The 16,438-nt window shown below is 39.7% G+C and overlaps 1 protein-coding gene across 1 annotated transcript in view; it reads left to right on the top strand.

Annotated features, from left to right (window-relative positions):
• Positions 1 to 12,610, top strand: part of KIT (KIT proto-oncogene, receptor tyrosine kinase) — a 111,180-nt gene extending 98,570 nt beyond the window's left edge. The window contains exons 17-21 of the mRNA XM_087724732.1: positions 1,935 to 2,057; positions 6,358 to 6,469; positions 7,389 to 7,488; positions 10,007 to 10,112; positions 12,224 to 12,610. Of these exons, the coding sequence (XP_087580858.1) occupies positions 1,935 to 2,057; positions 6,358 to 6,469; positions 7,389 to 7,488; positions 10,007 to 10,112; positions 12,224 to 12,349 (567 nt within the window). The 3' untranslated portion in view covers positions 12,350 to 12,610. The remainder of the gene's footprint in view (positions 1 to 1,934; positions 2,058 to 6,357; positions 6,470 to 7,388; positions 7,489 to 10,006; positions 10,113 to 12,223) is intronic.
• The last annotated feature ends 3,828 nt before the right edge of the window (positions 12,611 to 16,438 follow it).

The raw sequence follows: 16,438 nt of genomic DNA, 5'->3' as shown, positions 1-16,438 counted from the left end.
TCTAAGTTATCCTGTAGAATCATTAGGAACTCTGATCCCACTTTTTTATTCTTTGCCTTTATATTAGACTAGCTGATAACCCGTCATTGCCCGGGTATTTATAGACGTCGAAGCGTTTGTCTGACAGGGAGCTATTGGGAGGAGCCTTTCTTCCCCCTACTCCATGGCCATCATCCTTGCCCTCTCCCTTCCCTCTCCCATGTGTTCCTCTTTCCCGCCCTGTCTACGATCCTGGCACTTTCCCCCAAATGCATCAGGCTTTCCCATTGGTCCAATGGAGGGGGAATGTCACAGCTGGCTTTCCAGAGGAAGCTGCGAAGGAACTGACATCACAAACAATTGCTGCTCTAGAATGCCACACTCGTTCTCCTTAACGGGCCAGGCATTCCAGAGTTATGCGGAACACACACACACACAGACCCCCCCACCCCCGTATTTGTTTCCAGAGGGTAAATCATCTGTGTACCAAGTTTGGTTGAAATTGCTCAAGGCGCTCCAGGGTTATGCTGGAACATATATTTTATGTACATTTTATACATAATTTTATAAATAATAATAATAATAAATAATAATAATACATATATACAGTGATAGGTAGGTAGGTAGGTAGGTAGGTAGGTAGGTAGGTAGGTAGGCAGGCAGGCAGGCAGGCAGGCAGGCAGGCAGGCTGGCAGGCAATCAGGCAGGCAGGCAGATGGACAGACAGACAGACAGACAAACAGACAGAGGGTAGCACCAATTTATGGTAATGCATCTCCAATTGAGATAGGTAGGAAATCTGCAAGTTCTTCAGTGCTCTGCATTATAACTTCTAAAACAATATTATATTGCATGTTTGGCCTCAAGTATACAATGTTTTGCTGTGAGAAACATCATGTTACTTGAACTAAATAAGCAAAAATTGTCGATATCAATAGTCTCTTGGATTGGCACCTGGAGAAGGGCTTCTTCTATTCCTCCTCCTCCAACATCTGTGATGGTTTCTGAATTAAGAATGATCTAAATAAGATCATCAAGCCTAGTGGGTTGGTGTACAAAGAAGGGAGAATTCAGATGCAACTCCTCCAACATCAGAATCCTCTCTCCAGACTCAGGAGGAAAGAGCCACCAATATGGTGGCCCACAGTTCCTGTCCCAGAAGCAACAAGATTGTGCTTTAATTTAGAAATAGTGAACAAACGCATTGCCATTGGTTTCTACAGAATATTCTTCCGAAGCATGTTTTAACCTATCGGAGGATTGAGAAAGGAAATAACCAATTGCAATCTTAATGATATTGCCAACTCTGAATCGAACCTGGCTGAAGCCATCTTTTGCTGCTTCATAGTTGCCACGTACTACTGGGGGAGGATGAGGGGGAAATAGCTAGACCACCTCGTAGACATAATAAAGAGCTCTCACGTGGGAACCAAGGCCATCCCAACAGGTGGCAATTGGAGGAGGAACAGAAGTGACCAAGGAGCCTGCCAACTGTTTTGATTGGACAATGTGACCTGTGACATTTGGGGACGGGGGGGGGGAACTTTTACTCTTTTAATTATACTGTAACCGCGGGAACTTTTCAGAGTTTTCACTAATTGTGCCGATATGATGTATCCAATAAACATGTTTTCTGAGGAACCTTCCTGCCTCGGAGTTCTGATTTCTTCAGACGTGTTGCTCAGAACGCTGACAGATATGACTTGTGAATGGAAATTTGTACAAGGTTGAAACGTGTATTTTTTGTGTTAATATAGGACCATCTTGTATATGTAGCGACAACACGTGGCTGCTTTGCATTTCCTTAGATTCTTATGCCCTTTATCTTCAAAAACCTGAGTTCTGCTATAAATCATTAAAACTCCCATCATATCCTCTGTATAGTCATTTGCAGTGTTGATGATTACTTTGGTTTACTTGCCTTACACGTATGTTCTGCAATTGTATTCCTTCAGTGCATTCACAGAGACCTGGCAGCAAGGAATATATTACTTACTCATGGACGGATAACAAAAATCTGTGATTTCGGTCTTGCAAGAGACATCAGGAATGACTCAAATTATGTGGTCAAAGGAAATGTAAGTATGTTTGACCCAGCTTATGTCTCTCTCAGTTGGTAGCATCAAACTCAATGGACTATAAACTGTTCTGATCCCCTCCTCCATCCAGTAACGAAAGCCGAGACAAGCTTAAATGGAATGTCCTTTAATAACAAGACCAGAATCTCGGTGGCTGAAAGCCAAACAAACAAACAGATAAGGACCTTGGCAGCAAGTCCGACAAACCTTGGCAGCAACTCAGACAAACCTTGGCAGCAATCCAGCCTGCCAAGTTAGTTTCTCTTTAGTCAAAGCATTGACTTCTGCAAGAAGGGTGTGGCACAAGCAGTCTTTTTTATAGTCTGGAAAGGAGCCTAATGACCACCAGCTGAACGTAATTACCTCCTGTAATTGCGTAATTGTTCCTGACGCCGAGTAGCTCTTCTATGGCATGCATCCAGGAACAACTCACTACTGGCCTCCAGCTCACTCTCCCTAGTCTCCTCCCCATTGGTCCAAGGCTCAGGTGCCACCTGGTAGCCAACCAGTCTCTCTGCACCCTGCTCGGAGTCGGAACCCTGTCCAGGGTCCTCCACATCCTCCAGGGCTGACTCACAGGGTCCCTCGCTGTCGGAGTCTGGTGGCAGCTCCAACGGCTCCTGCTGGGCCACAACAATAAACCATACCAATTAACTCTGTAGTAAGTGATTCTTCTCTCTAAAGTTAGAAAATTTGGGGGGGGGGGGGTACACGCAGATTTGGCTAGTTTTCCAAACAAAAAGATATGAAGGAGATTCCTCCTGCCTTGCATTAGCTTGCTGCCTATGGCTTCCTTGATAGAAACTTCTTCTCAAACGGTTTCCCTGATATAAACTTCTTTATCTCTTCTTTGAACTTTTTAACAAACTGCATCACTGTTTGGTTTGGTGGCAGCATGCCTCAGATAGAAAGTCCATACAGAGAGTGGTGTGGACAGCAGAGAAGATTAGAATAGAATAGAATTCTTTATTGGCCAAGTGTGATTGGACACACAAGGAATTTGTCTTTGATGCATATACTCTCAGTGTACATAAAGAAAAATCAAATAGAATGCATTCATCAACAATCGTAAGATACAATACTTAGTGATAGTCATAGGTTACTAATAAGCAATCTAATCATACTAGGAAACAAAACAATATAAATTTTAAAGATACACGCAACATGGTTATAGTCAAAAGTTGAAAGAGATAGGTACTAGGAGAGAGATAAGTACTAGAAAGGAAGAGAATAATAATAGTAATACAGTCTTAGTAGATAATTTGACAGTGTTGTGTGGATTAGTTGTTTAGCAGAGTGATGGTATTCAGGGAAAAACTGTCCTTGTGTTTAGTTGTTCTGGTGTGCAGTGCCCTATAGCGTCATTTTATATTATATTAAATTATATGTTTATATTTTATATTATATTATATTTTATATTATATTTTTATTATAGCAAACTCGCTTCCCATTATTCAGGATATTGCTTATAAGCACTATGTGCTTAGAGCTCAAAGCATTGTTAGAGACCCCACACACCCACTTGCGGGTCTGTTTCTGTTACTCCCATCTGGGAGGTTTTGAAGTATTTCTAGTAGGACTACCAGATTCTGTAACAGCTTTGTTCCCTCTGCCATCTGTCTCGTAAACTCGCAAGATTCATTTTTCTCGCCATGTATATGGGGAGAACCTAAAGCACATGTTACGGAAATACTGATCCTGCTTTAAAATGAAAGGAGTCAGCATTTCATTTGGCTTTTAGCAATAATGATTCCTAATTGAGGAATCATTGAGCGGTGGCTCAGTGGCTAAGACGCTGAGATTGTCGATCAGAAAGGTTGGCAGTTTGGCGTTTCGAATCCCTAGCGCCGTGTAACGGAGTGAGCTCCTGTTATTTGTCCCAGCTTCTGCCAACCTAGCAGTTCAAAAGCATGTAAAAATGCAAGTAGAAAAATAGGAACCACCTTTGGTGGGAAGGTAATAGCGTTCTGTGCACCTTCGGCGTTTAGTCATGCAGGCCACATGACCATAGAGATGTCTTCGGATAGCGCTGGCTCTTCGGCTTTGAAATGGAGGTGAGCACCGCCCCCTAGAGTCGTGAATGACTAGCATATATGTCCAAGGGGAATCTTTACCTTTAGTTTAATAATGATTCCATTCTTTCTTGATATAGAATTAGAACTCTGATTTAAAAGCTTTACTTCATGGAATTAATTGAAATAGTAATGCAGATTACTTTCCTAAACTTCAAAATAAATGTATGATTCTTGTACCATGCAGTGGTTATCATTGGTAAGAAATGTATAATGAGATCCATTAAAGTAGTCTGATTCAACTAAATGTTAACTTCAGTAACAAAGCCAGCAATAATCATCAATACTTTGCTATAGAAATCGTAACAAAGAACATGAATTGTATAGTAGCGATTAAAAAAACATGGGTCTACATTAGAAAATCCAAATTCCAGAGGTTTTTTTTTTAAATGTGATCCAAGGAATTTCTATCCAAAATCCAACTTTTGCTGGGTTACTTAAAACTGGTGACATGGTTCCTTGGGTAACAATGTAAAGCAGAATTTACAAGAATTTACAAGACTTGAAAAGACTTGCAAATGGACGAAGACATGAATTTTAAATTAATAAAGATACAGAATCAGTGGTAGAATTCACAATTTTTTACTACTGGTTCTGTTGACGTGGCTTGGTGGGTGTAGTGGGAGAAGGATACTGTAAAATCTCCATTCCCTCCCCACTCCAGAGGAAGGTTACTGCAAAATCCCCATTTCCTCCCGATCAGCTGGGACTCGGGAGGCAGAGAATATATGGGAGCGGGGCCAGTCAGAGGTGGTATTTACCGGTTCTCTGAACTACTCAAAATTTCCACTACCGGTTCTCCAGAACTGGTCAGAACCTGCTGAATACCACCTCTATACAGAATATATGAGATTCATGAAAACAATAACCATAGGATAGAGGAAAAGTCTTTCATCAGTTTAGGTGGAGAATTGTGACAAATTAAATCCAATGTATACATACAAAACCACACAATTGGGAATTGTAACTCAGATACAACTGCAATTAAACTGAATCAGGGTCAAATGAGATGGTATCACCTTGTCCATCTCAAAGGAAATTATTTGCAAGAGCAGCCAGGAAAGGAATTCATTCATTCATTCATTCATTCATGAATGAATGAATGAATGAATGAATGAAAATCAGATTGTTAGTCACTTCTATTAGATAGATTGACGTTTCATAAAATCTTTGAAATAACATTAATCTCAGTATCTTGGTGGGATTATTTAGTATTGTGTGGACAATCAGTACCTGTTTCTATTGTACTTTCCTCTCTGGTAGCAATAAATTTACTGAATAATTATTAAATAACTTTTATTCATCATCAATAGAAGCTTTAGCTTACAAGCCAGGAAGCTGAATTTTAATTCACTGGGCTTGAAGTTAACAGCATATTTAAGAATGTTTATACAGTTTAGACACTATCATTAATTTACTAATTTACTGACCCTTTTGTCCAGGATCAAATGTGCTTGTTCTGAAAGGGGGAATAGAAGAGAGACACATAATTTCCATTTCTTGTATGTCAACAGATGGTTTCAACCTATCCTACCCATTGCTGATACTTTTCCCCCCCAAAAAACGAGAATAAGTTCTCAGAGGCACTTGGTCTCTTTAATTATTGAATAGGAACCCCAAAAAAGTTTAATTTTTAGTATTTTGTATCTTTGTTATATATTTATTTATACATTTTTTTTAGAATACATAGAAACTCAATATCTACATGAATAGTGTGTTGTCTTGCAACAATTCATTTTGAAAAGTAATAGCAATAATAACACTAATATTCATAGCATTAATGATAATCGCATAATGATAATATTTGCTTACCCCTACTAATAAACCTTCATTCTGTAGTTGGTCATTCTCTTAAACTTTTGAGTTTCTAACTTCTGTTTCTATTAGCTATCCATTCGTAAAACAAATCCCACATTAAAAAATATTCTGTTTCTTCCTTCTCCTTTATTTGAAGTGTTAATCTATCCAGTTTAATTTTTAGTATTCTGGTAGTTTTTTCTTCCGGCAACAAGGGGCTGTTTTTATGATACATCTGATTACATGCAAATTTGTAACAACAAGATTAATTAACAACTAATGTACTGAAAGCTAACTAAGGCATTCAATTAAATGTTTAATCTGTTGAAAGCTCTATCAAATAATGCTTGATTTTCACCTTGCGCAGGATAAGATCTTTAATCTTTGTCGATTATTATTTTTTGTAACATGTTCTTCCTTTGTCTCCCCAGGCACGGCTTCCTGTGAAGTGGATGGCCCCAGAGAGCATTTTTGAATGCGTGTACACCTTTGAGAGCGATGTTTGGTCTTACGGAATTCTGCTTTGGGAACTCTTCTCTTTAGGTAACAGGTGCCTGGTGATCACATATGTCCTTTGTACAGGTAGTGTTGCGACTTGTCGGCCGCCGGCCCCTCCAGCAGCCAAATTAGATCAGGAGGAGGCGTGGGAGTCAGGGCCAGCACCAAGGCAACCTGAGAGCTCCGAGGGAGAAGAGGGAATGGAGCTGTGTGTGAGAGAGAGAGAGGGAGAGAGGCGGAGCCTGGGCTGTCAGCCCTCAGATGGAGAGTCAACAGTCCTCAGGTCTGGAGGTGACTGATGAGGAAGAGGAGGAACAGCTGGGCCCAGTGCTTGATGTGCAGAAGGCAGAGGAGAGGAGAGCAGTGGAAATCTATGGGCCGGTCCTTGGGACAGAAGAGCCACAGCTGCTAGCAAAGCCCCATTCTAGCTCTGGGGATAAAAGGCAGGGGGTGGAAATGAATAAGTGTGGCACACAACTATTCATCTCCCTGCCAGACAGACTTGTTAGCTTGCGTTGAGAGAGAAGCTTTTTGCCAGGGCTGCTGGCGTTCCTAATAAAGGAAACATTTATTTAATATTTACAAAGGGTTTGTTGTGTTTGGGAGCTGGGTCGGGACAGCTAGTCCTCAACTTACAACAGTTAAGACCATTCATAGTTACAACTATGAAAAAAGTGATGGGACTGTTTTTCACACTTACAACTCTTCCTGATGGTTGCAGTGTCCCAGGGTGATATGGTGAAGCAAGGTCAATGGGAAAGCGAGATTCCATCGACAAGCAGGTTGCTTAACTTATCAACTGCATTGATTCACTTAACAAATGAGGCCTGTTCTGACCTAGGCTTCCCCAAAAAGCACCAAGCAGAACATAAACCCATTTAAAATAGAGTCCACTGGAGCGAGTGGTTATTGAATGCAAAAATAATTAAAATTATATACTAATAGATAGCATCTTGTTTAACAGGAAGCAGTCCCTATCCTGGAATGCCTGTGGATTCCAAGTTCTATAAAAACATTAAGGAAGGATACAGAATGTTTAGTCCAGAATATGCACCTCCAGAAATGTGAGTCCGAATTTATTTAAACTTTAAAAACTCCGATTATCCAATTTTGATGTAAATACTTATTTTATGCTGTTTTTTCCTAAAAGTTTCAGTAGTAGATAAAAGCAATTTTGTTGTATTTATTTTGTACAATGACAATAAAGACTATACTATACTAAAAGGTCCCTTCTCGCATTTTCATATATTTACAAATTTTGTAGAATTCCGTTTGAATTGATCGTGGGGAAAAGAAACGGCGTTACAATTAGTCATGGCACTATTTTTTTTTGTTCCATTGTGACCACAGGTCTTCCTGGGTCAATATCCCACATTTATCTACCCTTGCATGCATTGTCCAATATTTCCAAATCTTTTGAAATTAAGGTGCTCATTAAATTAACCCATTGTGGTATGACCTCATATGCATAGAAGATTGTTGTTGCTAGTTGTGAAGTCATGTCCGATCCATTGCAACTGCATGGACAACATTTCTCCAGGCCTTCCTGTCCTCTACCATCCTCTGGAGTCCATTACTGCTTCGATGACTCCATTCAGCCATCACATTCTCTGTCGTCCCCTTCTTCTTTTGCCCTCAATCTTTCCCAGCATGAGGCTCTTCTCCAGTGAGTCCTTCCTTCTCATCAGGTGGCCAAAGTATTTGGGTTTCCTCTTCGGGATCTGGCCTTCTAAAGAGCAATCAGGGTTGATCTCCTCTAGGACTGACCAGATTGATAACCTTGCAATCCAAGGGACTCGCAGGAGTCTCCTCCAGCACCAGAGTTCAAAGGCCTCCATTCTTTGGCGCTCAACCTTTCTTATGGTCCAATTTTCACAGCCATCCATTGCAACTGGGAAAACCACAGCCTTGACTATACGCCCTTTTGTTGGCAGAGTGATGTCTCTGTTTTTTAGTATGCTGCCTAGATTTGCCATAGCTTTCCTCCCCAGGAGCAAGCATCTTTTAATTTCTTGGCTGCAGTCCCCATCTGCGATGATCTTGGAGCCCAGGAAAATAAAATTTGTCATTTCTTCCCCAACTATTTGCCAGGAATTGAGAGGGCCGGATGCATAGGTACATGATGGTTATTTGATTCCTTATGCAACTAGTTATCTGGATAACAATAACCATCATCATCATCATCACCACAGTTAAATCAAATTTGACATCCTAAAGTTAAATCTCTTCACTATGGTCTGATGCCACTGGCTTTCAATTGTGTATAGCCAATTCATCAATTTAATAATTGATCTTGATCATTGGTTTTCCAATTATAAAACGTTGTCTTCTTAGAAATTAGAGACAAATGTTTTGGGTTTTTTTGCATTGAATAGGACTGGGTTCTTTGCCCTGTGTCAATATCTACTCTCCTAAAAATCAACAGAAATTAATTTTCAAGGTCCCTTCCAACTCTGATTTTCTGTTAATTGAAGAGTAAATAAAATATCATTGTTGGATCTATTTCCAGTAGAGTATGTGTGTATATGCACATATGTGTATTTTAGCATGTGGATAAAATTAATAAGCTTGACAATTGGTTTAATTTTTCCTCTCCTTTGGCAGCACATTCTGGAATGCCCATGTGACTGTAACATTGGATGTTCATGTCAGCATTCCAGGAAAAATAGAATGCCTGCCTCAGTAATTAATAAAATAAGCCGAACGCTTCCAGAGTTCCTCACAGCTTACTTCAAGGAGATATGAATGTGAAAGATGTGTGTTAGTGTTATTATTTTTATAGTTATAATGTATATTGAAGATGGCATTTAATTTTGTTGTACAATGTGCAGTGACAATAAAGTAAAGTAAATGAAACTAAATATGAAGTGATACTAGCATTCATTCGCATTGAGAATTTAAAAACAAATACATATATAATTGCGGCAAGCTCCATAGCAGAATTCTTTCAGTTTCCAAGAAGTATAATATAAAAGCACAACAATTATCCTTTATCTAGTGTTGTGTCAAGGGGACACGGTGGCTCAATGGCTAAGACACTGAGCTTGTCGATCAGAAAGATCAACAGTACGGCGGTTTGAATCCCTAGCGCCACGTAATGGTGTGAGTCCCCGTTACTTGTCCCAGCTTTTGCCAACCTAGCAGTTCGAAAGCATGCAAAAATGCAAGGAAAAATGTAGGGACCACCTTTGGTGGGAAGGTAACAGCGCTCCATGCGCCTTTGGCGTTTAGTCAAGCCAATCACATGACCATGGTGATGTCTTCGGACAGAGCTGGCTCTTTGGCTTTGAAATGGAGATCAACACCGCCCCCTAGAGTCGGGAACAACTAACACATATGTGCGAGGAGAACCTTTACCTTTACCCCTTTATGACAAATGGGAGGCTGGGACTTTAGACACACATTGTATTTTTCAGAGCTCCTTTCAGAAGGCACTCTGATGCTTTCGGCGATTAAATGAATGGTTTGTTTTGGGAAAAATGAACCCAACTGCATGCCTGTGAGTTTTCTAAAAGTTTCCCAAAACCTTCTCAAAATTACGATGGATATTTTTCATTTGGTTCATTCTAACTGTGTCTGCAGCTTTAACATCATGAAGAGCTGCTGGGATTCTGATCCTGTGAAGAGGCCAACTTTTAAGCAAATTGTACAACTGATTGAACAGCAGATCTCCGACACCACAAGTCACGTAAGTACGGAGTATTTCGGCACTACAGGTGTCAACATCAGGTGTTAGTTGTTCGCAGGTCTTGTTTTATGTGGCTTTCCATTCATCTCGTCGAAAAGATGATCAGATAAATGTCAGGTAAAGCGAGGACCAGGTTTTTGAGAAGATTGGATTTTGAAAGAGGGGCTCATCTCAATTTTCCGGTTTCTGGCACGTGCATACCGGCTGGCCACCTGATCTTTGCTCGGGCATGTGTGCACCAGAAATCAGAAGGCCAGGTGACCGGCATGCATGCACGTGCCAGAAACCAGAAGCTCAGCGCATTATTTTCGCTTGTCTTTTTGTGGGATTTAGTTTCCTGCCACTTGTGACCTTCAGAAGGGGTGAAGTGTGTTCTCACTGTCCTGGTCATAACAGCTTCGTTTCCAATATGTGCTTCGATTCCATTTGATTCCATTCCATTCGACTCCACTCCATCCACCAATATTTATCCATGTCTGTCCGTCTGTCTGTCTGTCTGTCTGCCTGCCTGCCTGCCTGCCTGCCTGCCTGCCTGTATATCTATATCTATATCTATATCTATATCTATCTATCTATCTATCTATCTATCTATCTATCTATCTATCTATCTATCTATCTATCTATCTATCTCTATATCTATATCTATCTATCTATCTATCTATCTATCTATCTATCTATCTATATATATATATATATATATATATATATATATATATCACCTCTGTCATCTATCCATCCATCCATCCATCCATCCATCCATCCATCCATCTATCTATCTATCTATCTATCTATCTATCTATCTATCTATCTATCTTATCTATCTCTATCTATCTATCTCTATCTATCTATCTATCTATCTATCTATATCTATCTATATCTATCTATCTATCTATCTATCTATCTATCTATCTATCTATATATATATATATATATATGTCTATCACCTCTATCATCTATCCATCCACCCACACATCCCCATCCATCCATCCATCCATACATCCATCCATCCATCCATCCATCCATCCATCCATCCATCCATACATCCATCCATCCATCCATCCATCCATCCATCCATCCATCCATCCATCCATCCATCCATCCATCCATCTATCTATCTATCTATCTATCTATCTATCTATCTATCTATATCTATCTTTCTTCTATTTATGCATCAGTCAATGAAATTTGTACACTGCTCCATCTCAGCTAAGTTGTTTATAAACAAGATAATATTACAGAACATAAAATCACAACTAAAAGTGTGGTTAAAAACAAAATTAAAATTTACAAGGGAAAAATAAAAATAAAAATGAAACAAGTGCTTAACTGTGTTCCCCCCACCTTTCTTAATCAGTTTCGATGCCTACATTGTCTTCATTATTCGGGATTTTTCTTTTTCTCTAAACAACTTTAAGCTGCAGGTGGTCATTACTTAACCACTTCTTCAGTAACCTTTTAAGCTTAAAACAGTGCTGAGAAAGTGGTACTTAATGAGCCATCTTCAAAGTTCTGCCCATCGTACCATTTCTCTGGTCACATGATCCCAGTCCAGACATTGAAATCTAAACAGGTATATTTAAAGATGAATACAAAACCGTTCCTTTAATATCTGCAGTCCTGACCATCTTCCCCCCTCCACTCTGTATATCTCTTGTTTAGTTGATGCTTGAATTAAACACTATTAATTTTATAGATGGAAACTGTCCTTCTCTCAAAACTAAGAGGACACATCCTTAGTTAAAATCATCATCTGTAAAAAAAAAAAAAACAGCCACGTTGAGTTTATCACAGTCAGAATGAATCAACATCAATTATTGATTATATACATACATCCCTCGAATGTGAAAATATGTCTGTTGATTGCCTCTCGCGATATGGTAATTGAAATCTCCATAAAATGTAGATAGGAAGCAAAAAAAATAATAATCATAAACAGAATCAATATTCCGAGCAAGCAAAAAAGCAATCACTAAAATTACGGTGGCTTGAGCTTTTATAATACGCTTTTATCAGATTGAGGAAAGCTAGACAGCATTTGCGGATGAGATGCAAAAAGCAAATTGTTTGGTGTTGTGTCCGAGAGACTGATTCTAATTTCTTATCTTTTCCAGATTTACTCAAACGTTTCAAACGGCATTTGTGGTCAAGGAAATGCCACAGATCACTCCGTAAGAATTAACTCAGTGGGTAGCAGTGCTTCGTCTACTCAGCCCTTACTCACACACGAGGACGTTTGAAAATAGACTTCAACCCAACTTTCTGGAGATTGTACTGTTTCAAAACGACAATCTGTTGCTCTAGTAGAAGTACTTCAGGAGTTGCTCTGCTTTCTTTTTAATCACATACAAAATTAGACTGCCCGTGACAGCCACACCATTGTTAACACTGCTTGCTAGGATTTGTATAATTGCTATGTTATAGGCAATGGGTAATGTAGAATCAGATTTGGGAGTGGGAAATAGCAGTTTCAAAAATAAGTATGGGTTGTTGTTGTTGTTGTTTTTTAAAAAAAGAGCATCATACAAAAGGCATCAAAACACCTGAGTCCAAAATGTTGTTGTGTTGAGCGTGGAAGAGGAAATATTTGAGCAATTTCCATTATTTCCCAAATCTTAAAAGGGTTAGAAGCGAAAGCAAAACAAAAAAAAAACTGACATTCCAAGAACAAAGAGGCAACACTTGATTGAGAAATAGATCTCGAATGAGCATCAAACAGAACTTATTCCTAGTAAAGAGAGTTGAGGAACTTATGGCTGTGAAGCAAGCTCGTAGTCATGGATGTTAAAAATTATAACTTTTTGGAGAACCACAGATTCCCTAGGTTTGAGTTACTGCCAGTCCCATCTTGCTTAAGCCTTAGTTCAGTGTTCCCAAATGTTTCACTCTAGGCCAGTTTCTCAACCTTGGCAATTTTAAGAGGTTGTGGACCAGGTATAAAATGCTCTAATCGTCACTACCAGTTTGGAAACGGAAGCTCACGCTCAGCGCTTCTGCACATGCGCAGGGCGTCTGGATGGATGGGCGGAGCCCCCTACCACCGCCACTACCAATTCGCTTGAACCAGGGCGAACTGGCAGAATACCATCTCTGGTGTGCACTCAGCCCTCAGAATTCTCCAGCCAGCTTGCTGTCTGTTTCAGGAATTCTGGGAGTTGAAATCCATACCTCTCAAAGTTGCCCAAGGTTGAAGAAAAACCGCTTGAGCAGAAAATATATAACATGAGAGGGACACAAAAGAATCTTCCTGCCTCATTTCTTCTACAGGGTTGATATTAACAGACATATTTTCTGTACAGTTTCCTCGTTGCTTTTTTTGCTTATGTTCAGGGCTGCTCTATCTGGCCTGCAACTATCAGATGAGCCACTAGGTGGCAGCAGAGAGTTTTAAGAGTTTTCCATGTCTCTCTGCTGCCCTTTAGTGGTTTGTTCAGGATTTGTAGCTCGGATACGGTAGTCCTGATGGTTTCCGGAAGCATGTATTGGGAAGGGGAAAAAAACAGGCTGTCATATGGTGGTTTCCATATTAACAAAGTATCTTCATTTGTAAGAGAGTGTAAAAAAATGTAACATCCAATATGGTGGATTTTCCAGTCTGGTGGCGACATACTTGTGTTTCAAAACAGTCATATATTCTTTGTGTAGCTCCTGTAGATTGAGTGAAAAGATGGCTCACTTGTTCAATTTATGTATATGTGTGACAGGGTGTATTTAAATCAGTCGAGTACATTTGATAAACTCCAAATTTTTTATCAGGAGTGCATTTTCCTTTGAAAAATTATTAGAGGTAAACCATTTCTTAGTTACATCTGGCAACATCTTACTTACCTGTGTTACTGGGTATTTGGGTATGTCAGCATTGAGAAAAATAACTAATAACATGTTTTAAATCCGAGTATTGGCAGGTAAATATCAGTTATGTGTATCCATTGGCATTTTTTTTCTGAAAGTGCATCTTTCTCTTAAAGGCAAAACATCCAGGGAAGACTCGAGAATAAATCTCCTAACAAATTCTAAAGTATTGATTTATTTAGAATCCACTGGGGCTTTCACATCCTGTTATTTACATTTACTGCATTGTTACGTTTACATACATTTCTGATAAAAGCAGTTATTTGACCTCCTGAAATGTTATTAAACACTTCTCCAGATGCAAGATAATTAAAATACACCCCCAATGTCCTCCACGGGTTAAACGCCATTAGCCTTTGTAATCTGATCTATAATTTAATATTCTTCTATGTTGTTTAGCTACCAAAGTGGGCCAGCCAGTTTTATAGACCCTTTCACTGGAGATGTTACACTGTTGCACCTTTCCAAATTTTGCCAGAGTTTTTGTTTGGGGTGGGGGATGGCGTAGTCCAAGCTCCCTAATTGCGGAAGGTCCCCATTCCCTTCTGTGAAGGGAATAGACTTCAACCAACCAAGGTTCTCCTTGCAACATGCAGAAGACCTTCGTCTTCTCATTAAGGGGAAGGTCCCGCCAAGTATTTGTGTGTACATCAAAACCTTACCTGCTCAGGGGAGCCATTGGACCAACCGTTCCAGTTGAGGTGGTTAGGAGAGCTAAATGGCACCTATATGACAACATTGTTTTCCCGTTCGGTACCCACAGAAGTCACAACATCTGACCCTTTCCAATCTGTGCAAGAATATCTGAAACAGATCCTCCTCCTTACGTAACTCAGCACTGATAGGCTTGGAAATGTAGGATTGGAAACCTTGCAAAATAGCTTCCCAGTTGCATGGAAGAATCTTAACCTATTCCCTCATTCAACCATAGCAGAGGTTTCTTCATCCATGCTCCTCGCCCCGTAAGGCTAACTAGAGCAGTGTTTCTCAACCTTAGCAATTTGAAGATGTCCAGACTTCAACTCCCAGAATTCCCCAGCCAGCATTCGCTGGCTGGGGAATTCTGGAAGTTGAAGTCCGGACATCTTCAAGTTGCCAAGGTTGAGAAACACTGAACTAGAGAATTGGAACTGCAGATAGAACTCGGCTGTCTCATTGCTCCGATTTTCACCCGTTCGGCCAGCTCTGAAGGGGGAGTCCTAAGCAATCGGAATAGGATGTAGACCTATCTTGAGATTCCCCAACATTCACGTTTATTCCAGATGTGAATATTGCATCTTTCCTTACAGAGTCCTCCCAGAAGTCAGAAAGGCTTGTAGCAGAAGAATCTTTCACCAATCATCACAAGTTAACTTCAAATCTCCTGGGAGAGAGGTAGCATTTTAGTTGAATGTGTGGGAGATAGAGAGGTGATTGGAGAACTTCCCCAGTTCGATGTATATTTCTGTACAGAAGGTGAAAACAGGGCTGGAGTCATATACTTTTTACCTTCCTAAAGCTTTTAAAGCTACCAGAAAAACGCGCTCTGGCTTTTATAGCGGTTATTTTCAGAAAATTGTAATAATTATAGGCACAGCGGTACTTCATTGGCACTTGGATGATTTATTATTTGTTTCTTTTTAAGAGTCTCAGAAGCTATATTTTTATAATTTTGTTTTTGTTCAAATGTAGTTTTATGCAGGAGCCCGAGGTTTTCAAATTTGCTTTGTGCGGTTGTGTTCTCTTGTCAATGTTAAACTGTAGCAATAAAGTCTTCTCAACTCTTAGGTTCTTGAGTTAAAAAATATTTTTATATAAATATATAGATATATAAATATAAATATATGCACAGTGCCTGTATGTATAAATACATGGATGTTTGAAAATTGTATTGTTGAAAAGTTTAAATAAAGGTGTAAATAAGATATACCCATTGGCAAGTTCTGTGAGATATTTTAATATACATCGAATCCAAGCTACAGATTCTGCACAATTAAATAAAATAAATAAGGGCACCTCATCAACAGCCACATGTTGGCACAGATTGTGGTAACTTACAAGTTTCATGAGCTGTTTCAGAGTATTTGGGGAAGGGCAGAAGTCGACATCAGAGGCGGGTTGCTCCCTATTCAGCCGAACCAGTAGGGGCGGCGGCGGGAGGCTCCACCCACCCACCCAGACGCTTCTGCACATGTGCAGAAGTGTTGTGAGGGAGAGAGTGTGCGCGCATGAGAGAACTGGTAGTAAAAACAGTACAAAGCCACCATTGGTCAACATATACCTGCTTTGGATTGTGAATATAGATAACTTACCAATAATTCACAAAAGACATGAATTACGCAATTTGTGGGGTGCGTGACAACACCAGGGGATGACTTAATGTTTCTACCAAACACTTGTAATGACAATTATGCCAGAGGAACTTCAGAGACATCCCTCATCCTAGAGGACTTAATAATTTCTTTACTAAATAATATATCAATAATAATCGAAGGAAT

This window comes from Thamnophis sirtalis, unplaced genomic scaffold, assembly GCF_051295495.1.
Source record: "Thamnophis sirtalis isolate CommonGarterSnake01/CBP01778 unplaced genomic scaffold, rThaSir2_p1.2 scaffold_10, whole genome shotgun sequence".
Lineage (NCBI taxonomy): Eukaryota > Metazoa > Chordata > Lepidosauria > Squamata > Natricidae > Thamnophis > Thamnophis sirtalis.
Note: the sequence above shows the minus strand (reverse complement) of the source record. Positions and strands in the feature narration are given on the sequence as shown.